This window comes from Lissotriton helveticus, chromosome 5_1, assembly GCF_964261635.1.
Source record: "Lissotriton helveticus chromosome 5_1, aLisHel1.1, whole genome shotgun sequence".
Classification (NCBI taxonomy): domain Eukaryota; kingdom Metazoa; phylum Chordata; class Amphibia; order Caudata; family Salamandridae; genus Lissotriton; species Lissotriton helveticus.
Genome location: NC_136065.1, coordinates 1,265,244,061 through 1,265,260,876, shown reverse-complemented (window position 1 = coordinate 1,265,260,876; position 16,816 = coordinate 1,265,244,061). Strand labels below are relative to the sequence as shown.

Here is a 16,816-nt window from a genome sequence, read left to right as displayed (position 1 = left end):
GACGAGTCCTTAGAACAACTTTGTCCGGATGGACAGAGAGAAAAGGAGGCTTAGAAGAAAGAGCCTAGAGCTCACTCACTCTTCTGGCAGAGGTGATGGCAACCAGGAAAGCAGTCTTTAGAGTGAGGAGATGAAGAGGGCAATTTTGAAGTGGCTCAAAGGGAGCACACATCAGAAAAGTAAGAACTAGATTCAAGTCCCACTGAGGCATCACGAAAGGAACAGGAGGAAACAGGTGCGTGATGCCTTTCAAGAATCTATTTACAACATGGGACTTAAAAAGGGAAGGCTGATCTGGAAACCTTGAAAATGCGGAAATGGCCAAGAGTTAGCCCTTGATAGTGCCCAGAGCAGAGACCTGCTGGGCCAAAGAGAGAAGAAAATGAAGAACCTCTGAAAGAGGGGCAGAAAGGGGATCCACAGCCTTTGCTGTGCACCATGCCACAAACTTATTCCACCTGCAGGTGTATACCGTCTTAGTGGAGGAACGCCTGGCTGCCAAGATAACATTACAGACTGTGGGAGGCAGGTCGATAGACGTTAACTGCTGCAGCTCAATCTCCATGCAAGGAGGTGGAGACTGGGCAGGTTTGGGAGGAAGACCGTTCCCTGCTGCTGCGACAGATGATCCTCCCGAAGAGGCAGACGGATCAGGGAATCGATGCTCATACTGAGTAGCTCGGGAGACCATGCACTTCGAGCCCAGTCCGGAGCCAGAAGGATGACTTGGGTCCAGTCGCGCTTAATCTTCTTCAGCACTCTGGGCAGAAGTGTTATAGGCGGAAAGGCGTACAACAGACCGCAACTCCACTCGCGACAAAAAGCGTCGCCGAGCGGGTGCCACATTGGAAATTCCAACGCAAAGAACTGATGACATTGCGAGTTGCACGTTCTCTTCAGTGGCGAATAGATCTAACCAAGGCTCTCCGCATTGCTGAAAGAGACCTTGCGCCACGTCCGAGTTCGGACGCCATTCGTGATCCATCCTGCACTGGCGGCATAGTTCGTCTGCCCTGGCGTTCAAAGAACCTGCCAGGTGTTTAACCACCAGGGACATGCCCTGATGTTCCAGCCAAGCCCAGAGGCGCAGAGCCTCTTGGCAAAGGGTCCACAACCCCACCCCGCCCTGTTTGTTGCAGTACCACATGGCAGCGGTGTTGTCGGTGAACACCTGCACTACTCTCCCTATGACAGAAGGAAGGAATGCCTTCAGTGCAAGTCGGATCGCCCAAAGCTCCAGAAGATTGATGTGGAGCTTGGACTCCGCCGGAGAACACAGGCCTCTGATCTCCGCCTCTTCCATGTGGCCGCCCCATCCCAGAAGGGACGAGTCCATCACAACTGTATGTTCCGGTTGGGGAAAGGAGAAGGATCTGCCATTGACCCAATTGCGTTAGTGAGCCACCACTGCAATTGCCTTTCAGTGCCCTTCAAGATCTGGACGTGAATGGACAGGTTGCCCTGATGCTGTGCCCACTGGAACTTCAGGTCCCACTGCAGAGCCCACATATGTCATCTGGCATGATCCACCAGCAGGATGCAGGAGGCCATCAGACCCAGTAGTCGAAGGGCATTCTGACCTAAACCCGGGACATAAGCTGAAAGATCGGAATCGTAGCCTGAATGTCCCGGACTCGCTGCTCGGGAGGATAAACCCGAAACTGCGCCTAGTCCAGAACCGCTCCGATGAAAAGGAGCTTCTGTGAGGGAATCAGGTGCGACTTCGGCACGTTGATGGACAACCCCAGCAAATGCAGGAGGTCGGCCGTAGTCTGAGGTGGGAGACAACTGCCTGGGGCGAGCCCGCCTTCAACAGTCAGTCGTCGAGATAGGGGAAGACTGAAACCCCTGATCTGCGCAGTTGAGCTGCGACCACCGCCATCACTTTCGTGAACACCAGAGGGGCGCTGGTAATGCCAAAGGGGAGCACGGTGAACTGAAAGTGCTTGTGGCCTACCGTGAATCGCAGGTAGCACCTGTGGGCATGCAAGACGGGAATATGAAAGTAGGCGTCCTGCAAGTCCAACGCCACCATCCAGTCTTGAGGGTCCACGGTAGGCAAGACCTGAGAAAGTGTGAGCATCTTGAACTTCTCCTTTCGGAGGAAGCGATTGACGTTCCGAAGGTCTAAGATAGGATGCAGGCCCTTGTACTTCTTTGGAACCAGAAAGTAGTGGGAATAACAACCACAACCTACTTATGGCGTTGGAACGCGCTCGAAGGCCCCCTTGGGGCCGCACCTTTCTGCTGGAGAAGCGCCAAGTGATCCCTGGACATGCTGTGGTACTGAGGTGGCATGGCTGGAGGGGTTGACTCGAAGGGGAGGGAGTCGCCCCTTCAGACAATTTGCAGCATCCACTTGTCCGAAGTGATGTTGCGCCAGTGGTGGAGATGATGGCGTATTCATCCACCCACTAGCGTCTGATGGGCCTGAAAGGTCAGACTAGGAAGGCTTTGTAGTGGATGCTGCAGGGGTGGAGGTGGACTGACCAGCCGGCTTGGCCCCTGAACTGCCTCAACGGTTCCCACGTCTGCGACCACGCTGAGGTTGTTGCTGCTGTGGTCTGTGGCTCTGTGAACGCTGTGGGGCGCCCCTTCCGTGGTCATGAAAGAAACAAAAAGCAGAAGGCGGAGGAGGCCGAGCGACCGACAGGCGCAAGGAATTGGCCGTAGCCCGGGTGTCCTTGAAGCGCTCCAATGCACTATCTGCCAAAAAGGCGAATGCCTTCAAAGGGCATGTCCATCAGAGTGTTCTGGACATTCCCTGAGAAGCCAGTTGTCCTCAACCAGGCTTGGCGCCGAAGCGCCACCAACGTGGAAATCGACCTGCCCAGTGAGTCGGCGGTGTCTAGTCAACAACGTATGGTGAGGTTTGCTGCGTCTCTCCCGGCCTCAATCGCCTGGGAAAGAACTACTTGGGCCTCCTTCGGGCAGTTAGGCAGCACCTGCAAAACCGTGTCCCACAGAGGCCTGTATGACGGCCCAAGAGGCATGCAGGGTTCACCGACCGTAGCGAGGGATCTCATCACCTCACAAACATTTGGTATCTCGCACGTTGAGAACACTACCGGGTCTAGGATAAGGATGAGTTCACTTTCTTTTTAACGGTTTTTGCTCCAATGCTGTGAATAATTTACTTTCTAGGTACAATGACACAACCTCATCACTCCGTAATACTGATGAAGCATGCAGACCCTGCAAGATTGTCTCTACACTGGGCCAAGATTTCACGTTTTTAGAATACATTACCCGGTATTGTCTCCTAAGAACAACCTTATACTTTTCAGATCGCTGTGCCTAATCTGATTGAGTGAGACCCAACTTATGGTTTACCCTCAAAATGTCAGAGGTAAGGCCACCTATAAGTTTATTTTCACATGATGTCTTTTATGAATACACTGTATTACTGAACAAAGAACTGATATGTTCTTTGTTGTAGGTGTCTACATTGTCTGTCCTGTTGAAGAAGACTCCGTCTTTAAATTGACATTTTTGGGGTTAAAACATTGACATGTTGATCACTGACTCTGCCAAATAATTGCCATAGGTGAAACCCTGAACCAAGGCTTCCATAACCTTAATTCGTCGAACACGGTCATAATGCGTTTTTCATTGAGTATGTTCCACTGTGCACCTTTTGTTCACTAAATATCACATAAATCACCTACAGTGAGTCATTCACAAAGAGCACCTACAGTGTAAATGTGTATACCTGAAGTCTCCACAGGACTGTGCACACTTGATTATATGGGTATTAATTAAATAGATGGTCAATTGCTAAACACCTGCTTGACCTGGCGCTTATCTTCAAGTCTAGGAAGCTATGGAGTAAGCTTCCCCCAAGGGAACCTATTTTTTTTTGCTTCTAAATATCCATCCGGGTTCCTAGGGATACAGGGTCGCTCCGTATTTTAGTTAACAAATTCTTCTATTTGGTCTGTGAATTACTCAGAGAACTGCAATATCCTTATGATAACAGGGGAAAGAGATTTCATGCATTATTCAATTATAATCGTTGGACATGACGTGAAATAAATCAGCACAACGCTGGCCGTAATTAAATAACCTGTACCAAAAACAAATCATACCACAACAGAAATGAAAAACACAACAACATTGGGCAGAACAAGCTACTAAAAGGGGTAGTTATGTAAGGGTTAGGTAAATCAAAAACAACTAAAACGTGAGGCATGATGGTCTCTTCATGCCCAACCAGTAAATTAGTGCTTGGTTATGCAACAGTTGGATCTACAGTAGAAAAAAGAAATCACTTTGAATTAAAATGTGTTTCATCTGATACCAATGTACAAATATGAATTTAAAAACATTTAAGAAACATAGGGCCCGATGTAGGTAAATCTAATTTACCACTTCTAAAATACCGAATCATACCGATTCGGTATTTAATTCGGTATTTAAGAAGTGGTAAATTAGAGGGGGGGAAATGTAGGTAATTCTGATTCGGTAAATACCGAATCTGTAAGATTCGGTATTTACCGATTCTGTAAATACCGAATCGGTATCCCCCATTGATTCCTATGGGCCTTGAAGCCCATAGGAATCAATGTGGAATACCGAATCGGTATTTACCGATTCGGTAATTACCTATTCTTGCAAGGGTGCAAGGGGTGTCACTTTGACACCCTCTAGCACCCCAATTACAGGCTTGTGTGCCATGTGGCACACATACATGCCCTAAGGGCATGTCTGTGTGTCACATGGCACAGGTGTGCATGCACAGATGTGCATGCACACCTGGATTCGGTATTTTACCACCCAATTGGATTGGGTGGAAAAATACCGACTCTTGAAGGCCTGTGGCACTCTTCAGAGTGCCACCTACATCTCTATTTACCTATTCTTACATTTACCGATTCGGTATTTTGCCGAATCGGTAAATGTACAGAATCTGTAAAATTACCGAATCTGTACTTATGTAGCCCCCTACATAAGAAAACCGTAATACCGGTCGGAATTCGGCCGTTTCCGACCGGTATTAGGGCTCCTACATCGGGCCCTATATAGGGAGTGAAAATGTATTAAAACAATTATAATTTTGAAGTCATTATTGGTACCAGTATTAACAGACACATTTGTATCACTCTTCTAATTTAGAGCTACACCATACCTGTCAAGTGTGTCAAAAGGTCTAATTTAATTGTTTTTTATACTTTAAAGCAAAAATTCATGTTTTTGGTAAATGATTATACTTAATAAGAATCCTATTTTTATGAAGTGCTCATAAATGCAGTTTTGCTGTTCTGTAGCACTGTGATAGGTGTTACATCTACATTACTGAATGGCATTAATTTGACCTATCTATGCGTGAAGAAGGATAGGATTGAACCAGTGACCAGAGATTCACACAAATTGATCTTAGCAGTGCAAACTTTCCAATCTCCTCCTTACTTCAGCCTGGGAATAGATTTAATTCTGAGTCAGTGAAATGCGATTATGCATAGAGATTATTTTAACATACTTTTTCACACAACTGAAAGTAGGATGTGTGTGCTGGTGGCTGTGCACCCCTGTGTGTATTGGAGTACCAGTTTGTATGCTTAATGCATGAGAATGGTTGTGCTTGTGTGCGTGTTCAGGGAATCTGTGGCAAGTAACCCTAACGATTTCTCAGATGTTGCCCAAACACATAATTACCATGACTTACTTAGAGAACAATCAGTTTTGTTTTTCATCTCAGAGTCTTGATGATCCGTATGGAAAAAATCTTCCTTTTCTTTAGGTTTTAATGCAAAAATAGAGTTGGAAATCCGAGGGGCTGTTGTTAAAAGAAAATAAACATGCATAAAACACATGCAGCTTACAGTCAACCAACAAATCAATCAATCAATTTAAAGTTAAAACCCCTAAAATTATCAACGACAAAAGTCAATGATAATTTTTAATAAGATACAAATACAAACAAGAACACAAAGAAAATGTTCAAACCAAAAAATCTAGGAGATCCAAGAAGAAGTCAGTCACTGCTACCTCTTGGACTCACACCTAGTAAGCTGTCATGCTGATGCAATATAAAGTTGCAGCAAAGGGAAAGATAGATGCCATATATGTCCAAAAAAATAATAGCCGAATTCTGTGAAAGATAACCAACTTTCACTAACTGCGCGCTGATGTTTCACTTGAAACTTTTAAATGTTTCTTCTCCTTTTTTAACAGTTCATTGACACAAATTCATGACTCCATTTTTTTCCCGTCAATTTCTGTTTTTATTGATTATACAGTTTACTTTTTTCATTATAACGAGTTTGTCAATCACTTTCTTTTGATTATCAGCATATATCCATTATAGCTCTACCCAATGCATTTCGGGTCAGATCATGTGACCCTTCGTCAGGGGCCTGTGAACAAGACGAATACAGGACCTTAGCCAACATCAATATATAAAGTAAAGTTCAAACATATGCATTAAGGTCATGCAAATGAAAAATCACAGTATTAGTTAAACATCATGAAATCCTATGTATTGTCGCATTGTGAGGCGAATCTAAACACAACAGTGCATAAAGTGGTGTGAAGATAACTTACAGAGCATAACAGTGCAAGAAGCGGTATATTGGTGAAAATCAAAAGGGTAGGTGAGGTGAAACGCATGAAATGCGGAAGACAGGTTTCAAATCGCGCACATGAAATCTGGGAGCACTTACGAGAGTAAGGATAACGCATTGAACACGCTCTCTTCAGGCGGGAGACTCGGGTAGCAAAGGTCAATGCCGGACGGGTAGGGGAAACTAGTGTACGGCTGTGTTTTAAACAAGCACGCTCAGTTCCGATCACGTGATCGGGTGAACAATGGAAGTCGAAGAAAGACTTCTCGGGAGTATTATAAATAATATACCAGCTCGAAATACAGAATACTACTAGTGGTGTTAAAAAATTTTTGAGGTTAACAAATATGGAAGAAAAGGAGTGGAAATATGTTGAGTGTGATCAGTCTGACATACGAGTGCTGAAAAGGAATAAAAATAAACAGACATAAGAATGGACATGGAAAATATACATGATGTGTGACCCAGCAATATAACTTCAATACTGGAGATATATTAGCTGTAACTTTCATTACGGTCATAGAAATGATAGTCAATGGTCATAAATGGTTAGATCAACATTATAAGTGTCGAAGAGGGGATCCTATACATAACATGTTGAATCTGATGGGTTCAAGAGGGGGGGTTGGAAAGGTCCTTAAAGATGCCATTTATAGAAAACATGAATATTCAATCCGGTCATTCATTCCGGATGGCTGCAGACTGTTCAGTTTTTTGATCCAAAAATATTCAGCTCTTAGTCTTTGTTTTGTGGGGTCCATATCGCTGCGATGTGGTATAGTCTCCAATACCGTAAATCTCAGTTGGGAGATTTGATGGTTTGCTTCAGCCCAATGATTAGCCACAGTTGATTTCTGATTGTGAAGTCGGATATTTGATTTATGTTCTGTTATCCGTACTTTAATTTTTCTTTCGGTTTGACCTACGTATAACTTGCCGCATGGGCATTTGATAGCGTAGATAGTGTTAGTAGTATCGCAGGTGCTGGTATGTTTGAGATCAATTTCATAGCCTTGAGTCGGATGTCTTAATTTGTTGCCCACTATGACGTTGTTGCAGTGAGTACAGTTAAAACATTTACACATTCCTTTGAATTTCTTCATTTTCTTAGGTTTGGTTGTTAGGATTTCTTTCAGATTTTTTGATCTTTGAAACGCAAATGTAATATTGTCATTGTACAGATGCTTCAAGTCTGGTTCCATTTTTATTAGGTTCCAGTGAGTGTTGATAATTTTTTTGATTTTCATAGCTTCAGTAGAGTATTTGAGGACACATACTGTTTTTTGTTCTGTTGTGTTAGTCTTAGGTGTGAAAAGTTTTTCTCTTGGGATGATGTTGATTCTTTTCATGGATTCATCTAGAACAGTTGTAGGATATCCTCTTACCAAATATTTGTTGATTTGATCTTTCATGGAAATTTCCAATTGTTGTGGATCTGAAGTAATGCGTTTCAACCTGATTAGTTGAGATGTTGGTAAATGTTTTTTCAAAGTGATAGGGTGAAAACTTTGGAAAAGTAAACTTGAATTCCTGTCAGTGGGTTTAATGTGGACTTGAGTGGAAAAATGAAAATCGGTGATGTTGACTTTTACATCCAAAAATACAATAGATTCTTTATGAATGGTGTGTGTGAATTTGATTCTTTCATACCTGGTGTTTATGAAATTGATGTTGTTTTCAAGTGATTTTTTGTTCCCTTGCCACAGGAGAAAAATATCGTCTATGTATCTTCTGAATATAATTAGATTCTTGCTCCAATCTGGGTTGTTGAGGATGAAGTCTGTTTCGAATTTAGACATGAAGATACATGCATATGCTGGGGCTCCCCCAAAGCCCATAGATGTTCCGATGCTTTGGTTGTAGAAGTTCTGTTGCCATTCAAAATAACTGTGGAATAGGGCGAATTGCATTAATTCCAACAGAAAAACTTTTTGACTTTCTTCCATCTCGTCTCTTTTTAATAGGCTCCATTCCAGGGCTTCCATTCCTTTGTTGTGAGGGATAGAGGTATATAATAGCATCACATCTTTACAACACTAAACCATATACTGCTTAAGCATATGGAAGAGTACCCACTTTTGCACATCAGTTGTTTTCTTGCCGAAAACAAAACGAGGCTGATCAATTTCAACAATCCCATATTACCACAGCATAGGTCATCTTTATTCTCGTTAGGAAATCATAAATGCATGTATTGATATGTGACAATGTTTTTGTTGGCAATCTTTTGCTCCAACAGCTGATTTATAAAAGCAATATACACATACCTTAGTCTGGTAGCAGGAACATGTAGTGTTTGTTGGTTGTACAAACGTATGCAATGCTCAAACCAATGAACTTATCTATAGTAATTATTGATTTTCTATTGAGTGCTTACTTTGCATCAATTCAAATTCATTAAATGAAAAATGGGTATGGAGGAAATTTATAAATTTTTCAAATGTGCGCAAGACACCTCTAAGAATAGTGGTTATTATAAACTCTGAATTTGGTGTTTCGCGTCCTAAGTGAAGAGGGCATTTTGCAATATGTGTTCTTTCTTGCACACTGGCTTACTTATGGAAAAAAATAATGGAGTGTACGTCAATTGATAATACCAAATGTCCTAATATTTTGTGTTTATAAATTTCAACTGAGAAAAACGGTACCCCAGTGATGTGCTTGAGCATCTCACCGGCGACAGTAAAGTCTTCAAAAATGCAACAATCATGATTTTTCTACAGATTCACTCATTCTGACAAGGTTGGTAGCTGGGGTATTTGGCCCTGAGCTTGGCTGGTATCCAGGGAAACCTACTAACCATATACATTTCTGAAAACTATACACCCAGGGTAGTCCAGGATGGTGTGACGTGAGTCAATACCGCTACATTTTCTTATCTAGAATGCCCTGCAAATATCAAACTTTGTTTTTTTACTTATATTTCATCAAGGAAAGTTCAGGAACCTGGGGAGATAGACAAAAATCCTACTACCCAGTTTACCGACACTTCTTATAGAAACACTATCCCACTTATTGGGGTGAATTTATTACATGGAACAGGAACCGATCACAACCTGGACAGTGTGAAGGAAGTCTGACGTCAATGTGGTGTCAGTGAGGTCTTCAGATGGTTATTTTTGTACACTGCTGTAACTGGCGTTCGGTCCACCCACAAAGGGGAGGCAGCCTTTTGGTAAGGAGTACGCTGGGTATGAAAAATTGGCTAATGGCTGGTAGGGCCCACTATTTCTTAAGGAGTACGCTGGGTATGAAAATGTGGCCAATGGTTGGTAGTGCCCACTATTTCTGTAAGGAGTACGCTGGGTATGAAGAATTGGCCAATGGCTGGTAGTGCCCACTATTTCTGTTACATGAATATGGAAAACACCTGCCAACCAGGAGAGTCAGAATGGGGGGGGGGGGTGGCTTTGAACCCCTCTCAGCCACTCCTCATTTTAAAAATACACCCAAAAGAATACCAATTACCTCACGCTTACCATGGGTATGACTGAAATGTTCAGGCTCAAGGTCCATGGGGCAGAAAGACTGGAGAGGCTTTATTGGTGGGGAGTATAGCTCGATGTCAGGATGGGCTAGCCCCCATATTTTTTTAAGCCATCCTGGAATCCAGTGGTTTCTCCCACCTCGGCGGGGGAGGCTGATCTGGGAGTGGTGCCATTTGATGGCAAAGAAAAGACTATCATATTACCTCAAGGATACAGAAGGAACATTTAATTATGAATGGAATTCTCTCTGCTATTCAACAATATAGCAAACAAATTATGTAAGTATTGTGTCATAACAGCTTGAGAGGTCTGCTCCTCCGGCACATCGATCTAAAAGTCTGCAGGGAGAGGAGCTGCATATGAAGGGTACCAAGATGAAACTACAATATCCACAGTCATACTAAACGGAAGAAGCCAACATGGGGCGGCCTCCGAGGAGAAATGAAAAGTCAGGGTAGGTGCAGTAAGGTTGTACCTTTCTTCATGCCTAAGGTGAATCCTTACCTGATATGTTGCACAAATGCACAGTACTGATGTGATAGTAAACTATGAACTGTTTGGCTTTTGTGAAGACTCTATTTTATCAATGCAAATAAAACAATATTTGAAGTTTAACTTTAGATGCAATACGTTTTGGGGACGCTTGCATGTTAGCGTTTTAGAAGAATATGAACACAATTAAAAATCATTTTTGTCAATAATGTTCAAACGTTTAATCATAAAATATGTCAGTACCAATTGAAGAGAAACCATGCCAGTTATTTAATGTCATCCAATCTTCATAAAATTTAATAATGTAACTTTACCCAGAGAAGTCAATGCTTGTTGGATTTCCTTCATCACCATTTCATAAAGTTCTCGCTGCCATGTATGCAAAAGCTTCCACTCCGCTTTAGAGAAATGAGCAGCAAAATCATTGAATGAACTTGGTGCCTGAAAAAGCAAACACAACTGTTACAATAGAGTTAGCAGTGTGAACAAAATGCTGGTCATATAGTTTGGACTAGCACAGCACCTCAAGTTGTGACAGTGATGATGGTCACTAGCATCGCAAGAGACTTGAGGCTAAAGTCAGGCACAGTGCACAAATATGCAAGCCAGAGGTACAGTACTAACTAGAAGGATGAAGAATGCCAACCAACCTCTGTGACCAGCGGCCTTCCTTCACGATTGGACTGACAGTGCTTTAGTATATTAGAAAGTATATTACATAGCCTATCCAGGCCAAGGTGGATTCTCCTTATGACTACAAATTCCACCTCTCATGAAGAACTTGCACAGGCTGTAAGAACTGATGGGTATGCACAGGTTTGGTATCCTAGCAACTCCATCAAAATCGGAGAAGAAAAGGAGAATTTATTTTTGAAGAACAATAATGGTGGCGAGCAGCCCAAGGATAAAAAGTGATCGGATCAATACTCACTAAACAATACAGAATAAGGACAGGCAGGGATCTGCACAAGGAGATCTCTATGTGGTGTAAATTGTGATTGACAAATATACTGGAATTGTGATAATGTAACATGTATTAATGTATTGGAAATAAAAACGATTATTAAAAATATAGTGATCGGATCAGGCTAACCAAGTTTTAATACAATAGACTAGAGAATGTGGTAAAAGACACAAGTCATTCAAAGGCAGGATAAGCAGCCTGATGGGAGATATTCCACTAGAAGGGGCATTATGCATGAGGCAGCAGGAGAGAGACGGCTTCTAAGAGGACTGTCAACAGCCACAGAGAATATATCTGTTTCACAGGCAGTCCCGGCTGCACTGCCATGGCTGATTTACACACGGATGCTCCCTACCTAGAGTGGCTGGGTCAGCAAAGAAAAACTGGACTGGACTGTGGCCCAGACTAATGACCTGTGACAGGAGTTTTTCAAGCATTCCATTCATCCCGTTGTTTTCTGACATGACCCAAAGTGTGTTCATACGTGGATCCCGTAGGTCAGTGTGCCATGGCACCCAAGCTGCACCTCACTAACGAGGCCCAACAAGGCTGGAACTCTCTGGGGTTGCCTGTGTTCTCGTTCAGATGACACATATCGTTCAGAAGATGCATAGTTTGACACTCAACCTGGACAGTGCCAGGCCTAATCTTTAAGGTACATGCGCTAGAATAATTATCTGTCACTGAGATTAATTAAAGCAGTCCATTTCCCACCTTTCGGTTTTTCGTACTAAAAAACAAGCAATACTTGTAGCTGAGATTAACTCACGTATTGATTTCATCACATTTCTGTTTTTATACACAAAAACAGAGAAAGTGAGTTCCAAGAAATCTGACTGGCCGGTACATTCTTGCTTTATCGCTGTCTTCTTATCCTTGCATTTTGCACTACTTGCACTATGCAATATTGGGAATTCCGCTTAATTTCCTGGGGCGTTTTCTGCATCTAAATCTGTCGAACCGTCTGTGTAATTTCCTATTTAAAATGTCTTTTCTGAACGAGTTCTGCCACCACCATAATATGCTGCCTGCCACAAGGTCCCAATTTAGAATGCACAGATTGAAAGCAAGGCCCAATGGATGGTGGTGCAATCCATCACCTGCTGTGTTTTACTTCCTTACTCCCTTCCCTTTGCCAATCAGGTTACGCCTTGCACATTCCTCGCAGTGGTAGATTTTAGATTATTCAAGCTTACTCAGCCCACATTGCTTAGAACCCTTTAATGATATCATATATATGCAATCACACACCTGCAGTCATACATCTGTCTCCAAATACCTGCAGTCATGTACCTGCGTTCACACATCTTCAATAAGCAGTGACATGATACACACCCCCACTGTCACATGAACAGTCACACATTCATCCATTGAGTCATTCCCACACTCAATACAAACACACTCGTTCCACCTAATGAAGAAACATTTTCACTTGTAATATAACCACACCTGTTGGCTTTAACAATGCATGTTTTTTCCTCACTTCTACATTTAGCACCCTCGATGCCTCTAGCATTTCCTTTCAGACTTTAATCAGAAATGAATAAAGCAGTTTACTCACCTCCCTGTGCATTACGTACCTTGCATTTTCCTGAATACTCCATTATTAATATCCAATTTGACCTGTCTCCTCCCTCGTTGTCTAAAACAAATCCTTCATTGGTCTACTCTGTGACCTGGTTAGTCTCCACCACAACTGTCCTGTAGGTGTCCAATAGTACAGCAGAGTAGGAATTCCCACAGCCTATCTCTTACCTGGGACAGACACAACCAAGTTTACTTATGTAGTGTCTAATGTATCTTTGACTTTGGATATGGTTGTAATGCTCCATGCTATATAATACTGGCCCCTTATATACTGCCGTAAAACAATTGCTGTCTAGAGATTGAATTTTTTGGTTTGTGTTTCTGGATCATTAGAGAAGTAATTAGGCTAAGGTAGACATTGCTGATCCAGGACGAATTTCTCTGCCTGACATTAGCCTAGAGTGGGGCATAGTGGAGTAGAGAGGTATAGAGTGGAGTGGTGACTTGTAGAATAGAGTAGGTATCGGTATACAAGGGAACCCGTCAAATTGGCCAAGGACCACGGGTGGAACTGGTTATTTTTGTTTAACAGAGGTCCTAGGTTTTATGAATAATACTTGGAAAGATAATTTACACAGACTCGTGATGAAGGCTGCGTTTGTCTTCTTCAATGTCCAGCCGGACCGAGAAGCATTTATTATGAAAACAATTTTAGTATAAGCAGAATAAGGCGAAACAGGTCGCACATTGATAACTGGGCACAAGCCTGTACCTAGTCAGAAGAAGACAATACAGGGGGAAAGAAGGAGGAGTTTACAGGCAAACAAGGAGAACAGGGTGGCTTATAATATAGTACAAACAATTTTTGGATAAGCACAAACCCACAGTAACTGCCGTAAAAAATATATAATTCATAAAACAAGCAGTACTGCTAAACAGTCGACGAACGTTTCGATCCCTATCTCCTAAGGTATAGTGGGATCATCTTCAGGACTACAATTGACTTTGCCTGATTAGTCGAGTGAGCCTGTAGAGTTAAAACAGGAAGGAAAAAGAAGAAAAGAAGATTCTTCATCAATTCATTACATTGGAAGGATTAAAAGGTTAAAATGTCAGTCAGTGACCACTTTCAACATGCAAAGTGCAACACGTGCAAATGCAATTGCTTGTTCCAAAGGGCACGGGTGCTTTTGTGCTCATATTTGGGCTTGAAGGAGACCGAGTGGTAGTGAGGCATACCGCATTTACAAAATACAAGGTAGTGCTTAATGGCAGGTTGTGCGGGGTGTTGCTAGAAGGGTCCTAGTGAGGGGGTGTTGGCCAGAAGGTCGTGAGGGCGTGAGTCCTTAGTGTATACTATAATTACCACAAGCGGGGCAAGGTTGGCCCTGGAGTGGCTGGAGACACTTGGAATGCGCAATAGCTTCCGGTGTAGCTGATGCCTACAAAGAAACATTTCTGTCATACAAGGCAATCAGCAGATTCAAGTAGAATACAGAGAATTAAAAGGAGCCGGGGTTACCGTGTCCAGTTCGTGGTCGAGCGGCATCAGGGATTGTGCGGATCTAAACCCGGTCGGGTCGGTTCAGTTCAGACCTGAAAGGAGGGTTTTAACAAAAAGCAAAAGTCAGGACCCACTAGGTGAAGCCGGGGTGGCGGATTAGGTGCAGTGAGGAAAAAATTATTCTACTTGAATCTGCTGATTGCTATTGCGCATTCCAAGTGTCTCCAGCCACTCCAGGGCCAACCTTGCCCCGCACAACCTGCCATTAAGCACTACCTTGTATTTTGTAAATGCGGTATGCCTCACTACCACTCGGTCTCCTTCAAGCCCAAATATGAGCACAAAAGCACCCGTGCCCTTTGGAACAAGCAATTGCATTTGCACGTGTTGCACTTTGCATGTTGAAAGTGGTCACTGACTGACATTTTAACCTTTTAATCCTTCCAATGTAATGAATTGATGAAGAATCTTCTTTTCTTCTTTTTCCTTCCTGTTTTAACTCTACAGGCTCACTCGACTAATCAGGCAAAGTCAATTGTAGTCCTGAAGATGATCCCACTATACCTTAGGAGATAGGGATCGAAACGTTCGTCGACTGTTTAGCAGTACTGCTTGTTTTATGAATTATATATTTTTTACGGCAGTTACTGTGGGTTTGTGCTTATCCAAAAATTGTTTGTACTATATTATAAGCCACCCTGTTCTCCTTGTTTGCCTGTAAACTCCTCCTTCTTTCCCCCTGTATTGTCTTCTTCTGACTAGGTACAGGCTTGTGCCCAGTTATCAATGTGCGACCTGTTTCGCCTTATTCTGCTTATACTAAAATTGTTTTCATAATAAATGCTTCTCGGTCCGGCTGGACATTGAAGAAGACAAACGCAGCCTTCATCACGAGTCTGTGTAAATTATCTTTCCAAGTATTATTCATAAAACTTTGTAGAATAGAGTGGCACAAAGTGCAGTGTAATAGTGTGCGGTGGTGCACAGTAGATTATAGTAGGTTGGATTGTATTGGCGTAGAGTGTAGTGGTAAAGAGTGTACTGGTGTAGAGCGTAGTGGCATTGGGTGCCCTGGCACAGAGAGCAATAGAGTGGGGTAGAGTGGAGTGGTGCAGAGTAGAATGCAGTATTATAGCGTGTAGTATTGCAGAGTAAAGTGGTGTCGAGTTGAGTGCCTTAGAGTGCAGTGGCGTAGAGTGTTGCTGTGTTGCTTATTGTAAGTAGTCTGTTGTGTACTCCACAAGTTAGAAGGGACGGTGTCACTGAAAAGAGTAAATCACTATCCACTGGTGAAGTATGCTTCTAATAGGATAGTGTGATTGGGTGAATTTGTCTGTCTTAAGAAACCTTTGCATTTTGCGTACAGTTGAGGTCCGTTTTGTGTCAATGTATGCCAGAATGACAAAAAGCGACCTAATATTGAGACAAAATGCACTACAAAATGCAGTATAATCTACCCTTTCTTCACTGTAATTTAGTCAGCCACGTAATTTGTTCTTTCAGTGCTGGGATAATTCCAAAGGCACCAGGTACTACCTCTGCGTTTGGTGCATGTGTATAAAATATCTAATAAGTTGTGTATCCTCCTGACTATGATATTCCTGTAAAAGTGAAAAAGGTAAATAGTTTTTAACAGGCTGGTTATTTAAAAAGTCCGTAATAAGCTGGAACTATTGTGCCAAGTGGCACTTCGGTTGTGTAACCGTATCTACTTTGTTTACAAAGACAGCTTAAACCTCAGCTCGCCAAGTTTCCAAGGAGGAGGGTAAAAGCGTGAACAAGCACACACCAGAGAAGTAAATAAAAGCAGGCTAACGCACTAGAATGATAGCCAAGAGGTGATCTTTATTAAAGAGACAATGGTGATAAAAAACAGAAAAGTAGGAATTATACCTGTGCGCATTACAGATGTCCCTAAAAATGCTGCGGCTGGTCGCAGGGCATGTGACACCATGTCAGGGAGTTGGCGACGTTGGCAGAGTCTTTGGCATCCACCTCACGCCGCTTTCTTATCTTTGGCACGGTTTTCCTATTTTCCGCTTCCTCGCTCTTTTAACCTGTTCTGCCTTTCTGAGCTTGCCCAGGGTTAAAGTCTAATGATGAAAAATAATTATGAGAAATAAGTGCTGGTCGCCAGAAATGAGTCCTGGTGTCCACCACCTGAAACCACATGCTCAAATTAAGCAGTCACACCAGGCTCCTCTGTGCTCTTCAGAATCTGGGTCATGCTGGTCATTATTTAGAGGTATTGGTGTGTACCAAGAACCTGTGCCCTTAC

The 16,816-nt window shown here is 42.8% G+C and overlaps 1 protein-coding gene across 2 annotated transcripts in view; it reads right to left on the bottom strand.

Annotated features, from left to right (window-relative positions):
• LOC144755281 (uncharacterized) overlaps positions 1-16,816 on the bottom strand; it is a 203,836-nt gene that overhangs the window by 144,749 nt on the left and 42,271 nt on the right. Inside the window, exons 2-3 of one of the 2 annotated variants that reach the window (XM_078644053.1) lie at positions 10,858-10,984; positions 5,666-5,776 (exon numbers count right to left, since the gene is read on the bottom strand). In XM_078644053.1, the coding sequence (XP_078500179.1) occupies positions 5,666-5,776; positions 10,858-10,984 (238 nt within the window). Of the gene's footprint in view, positions 1-5,665; positions 5,777-10,857; positions 11,003-16,816 lie in introns of both variants that reach the window. The other variant, XM_078644052.1, reaches the window with a different exon arrangement.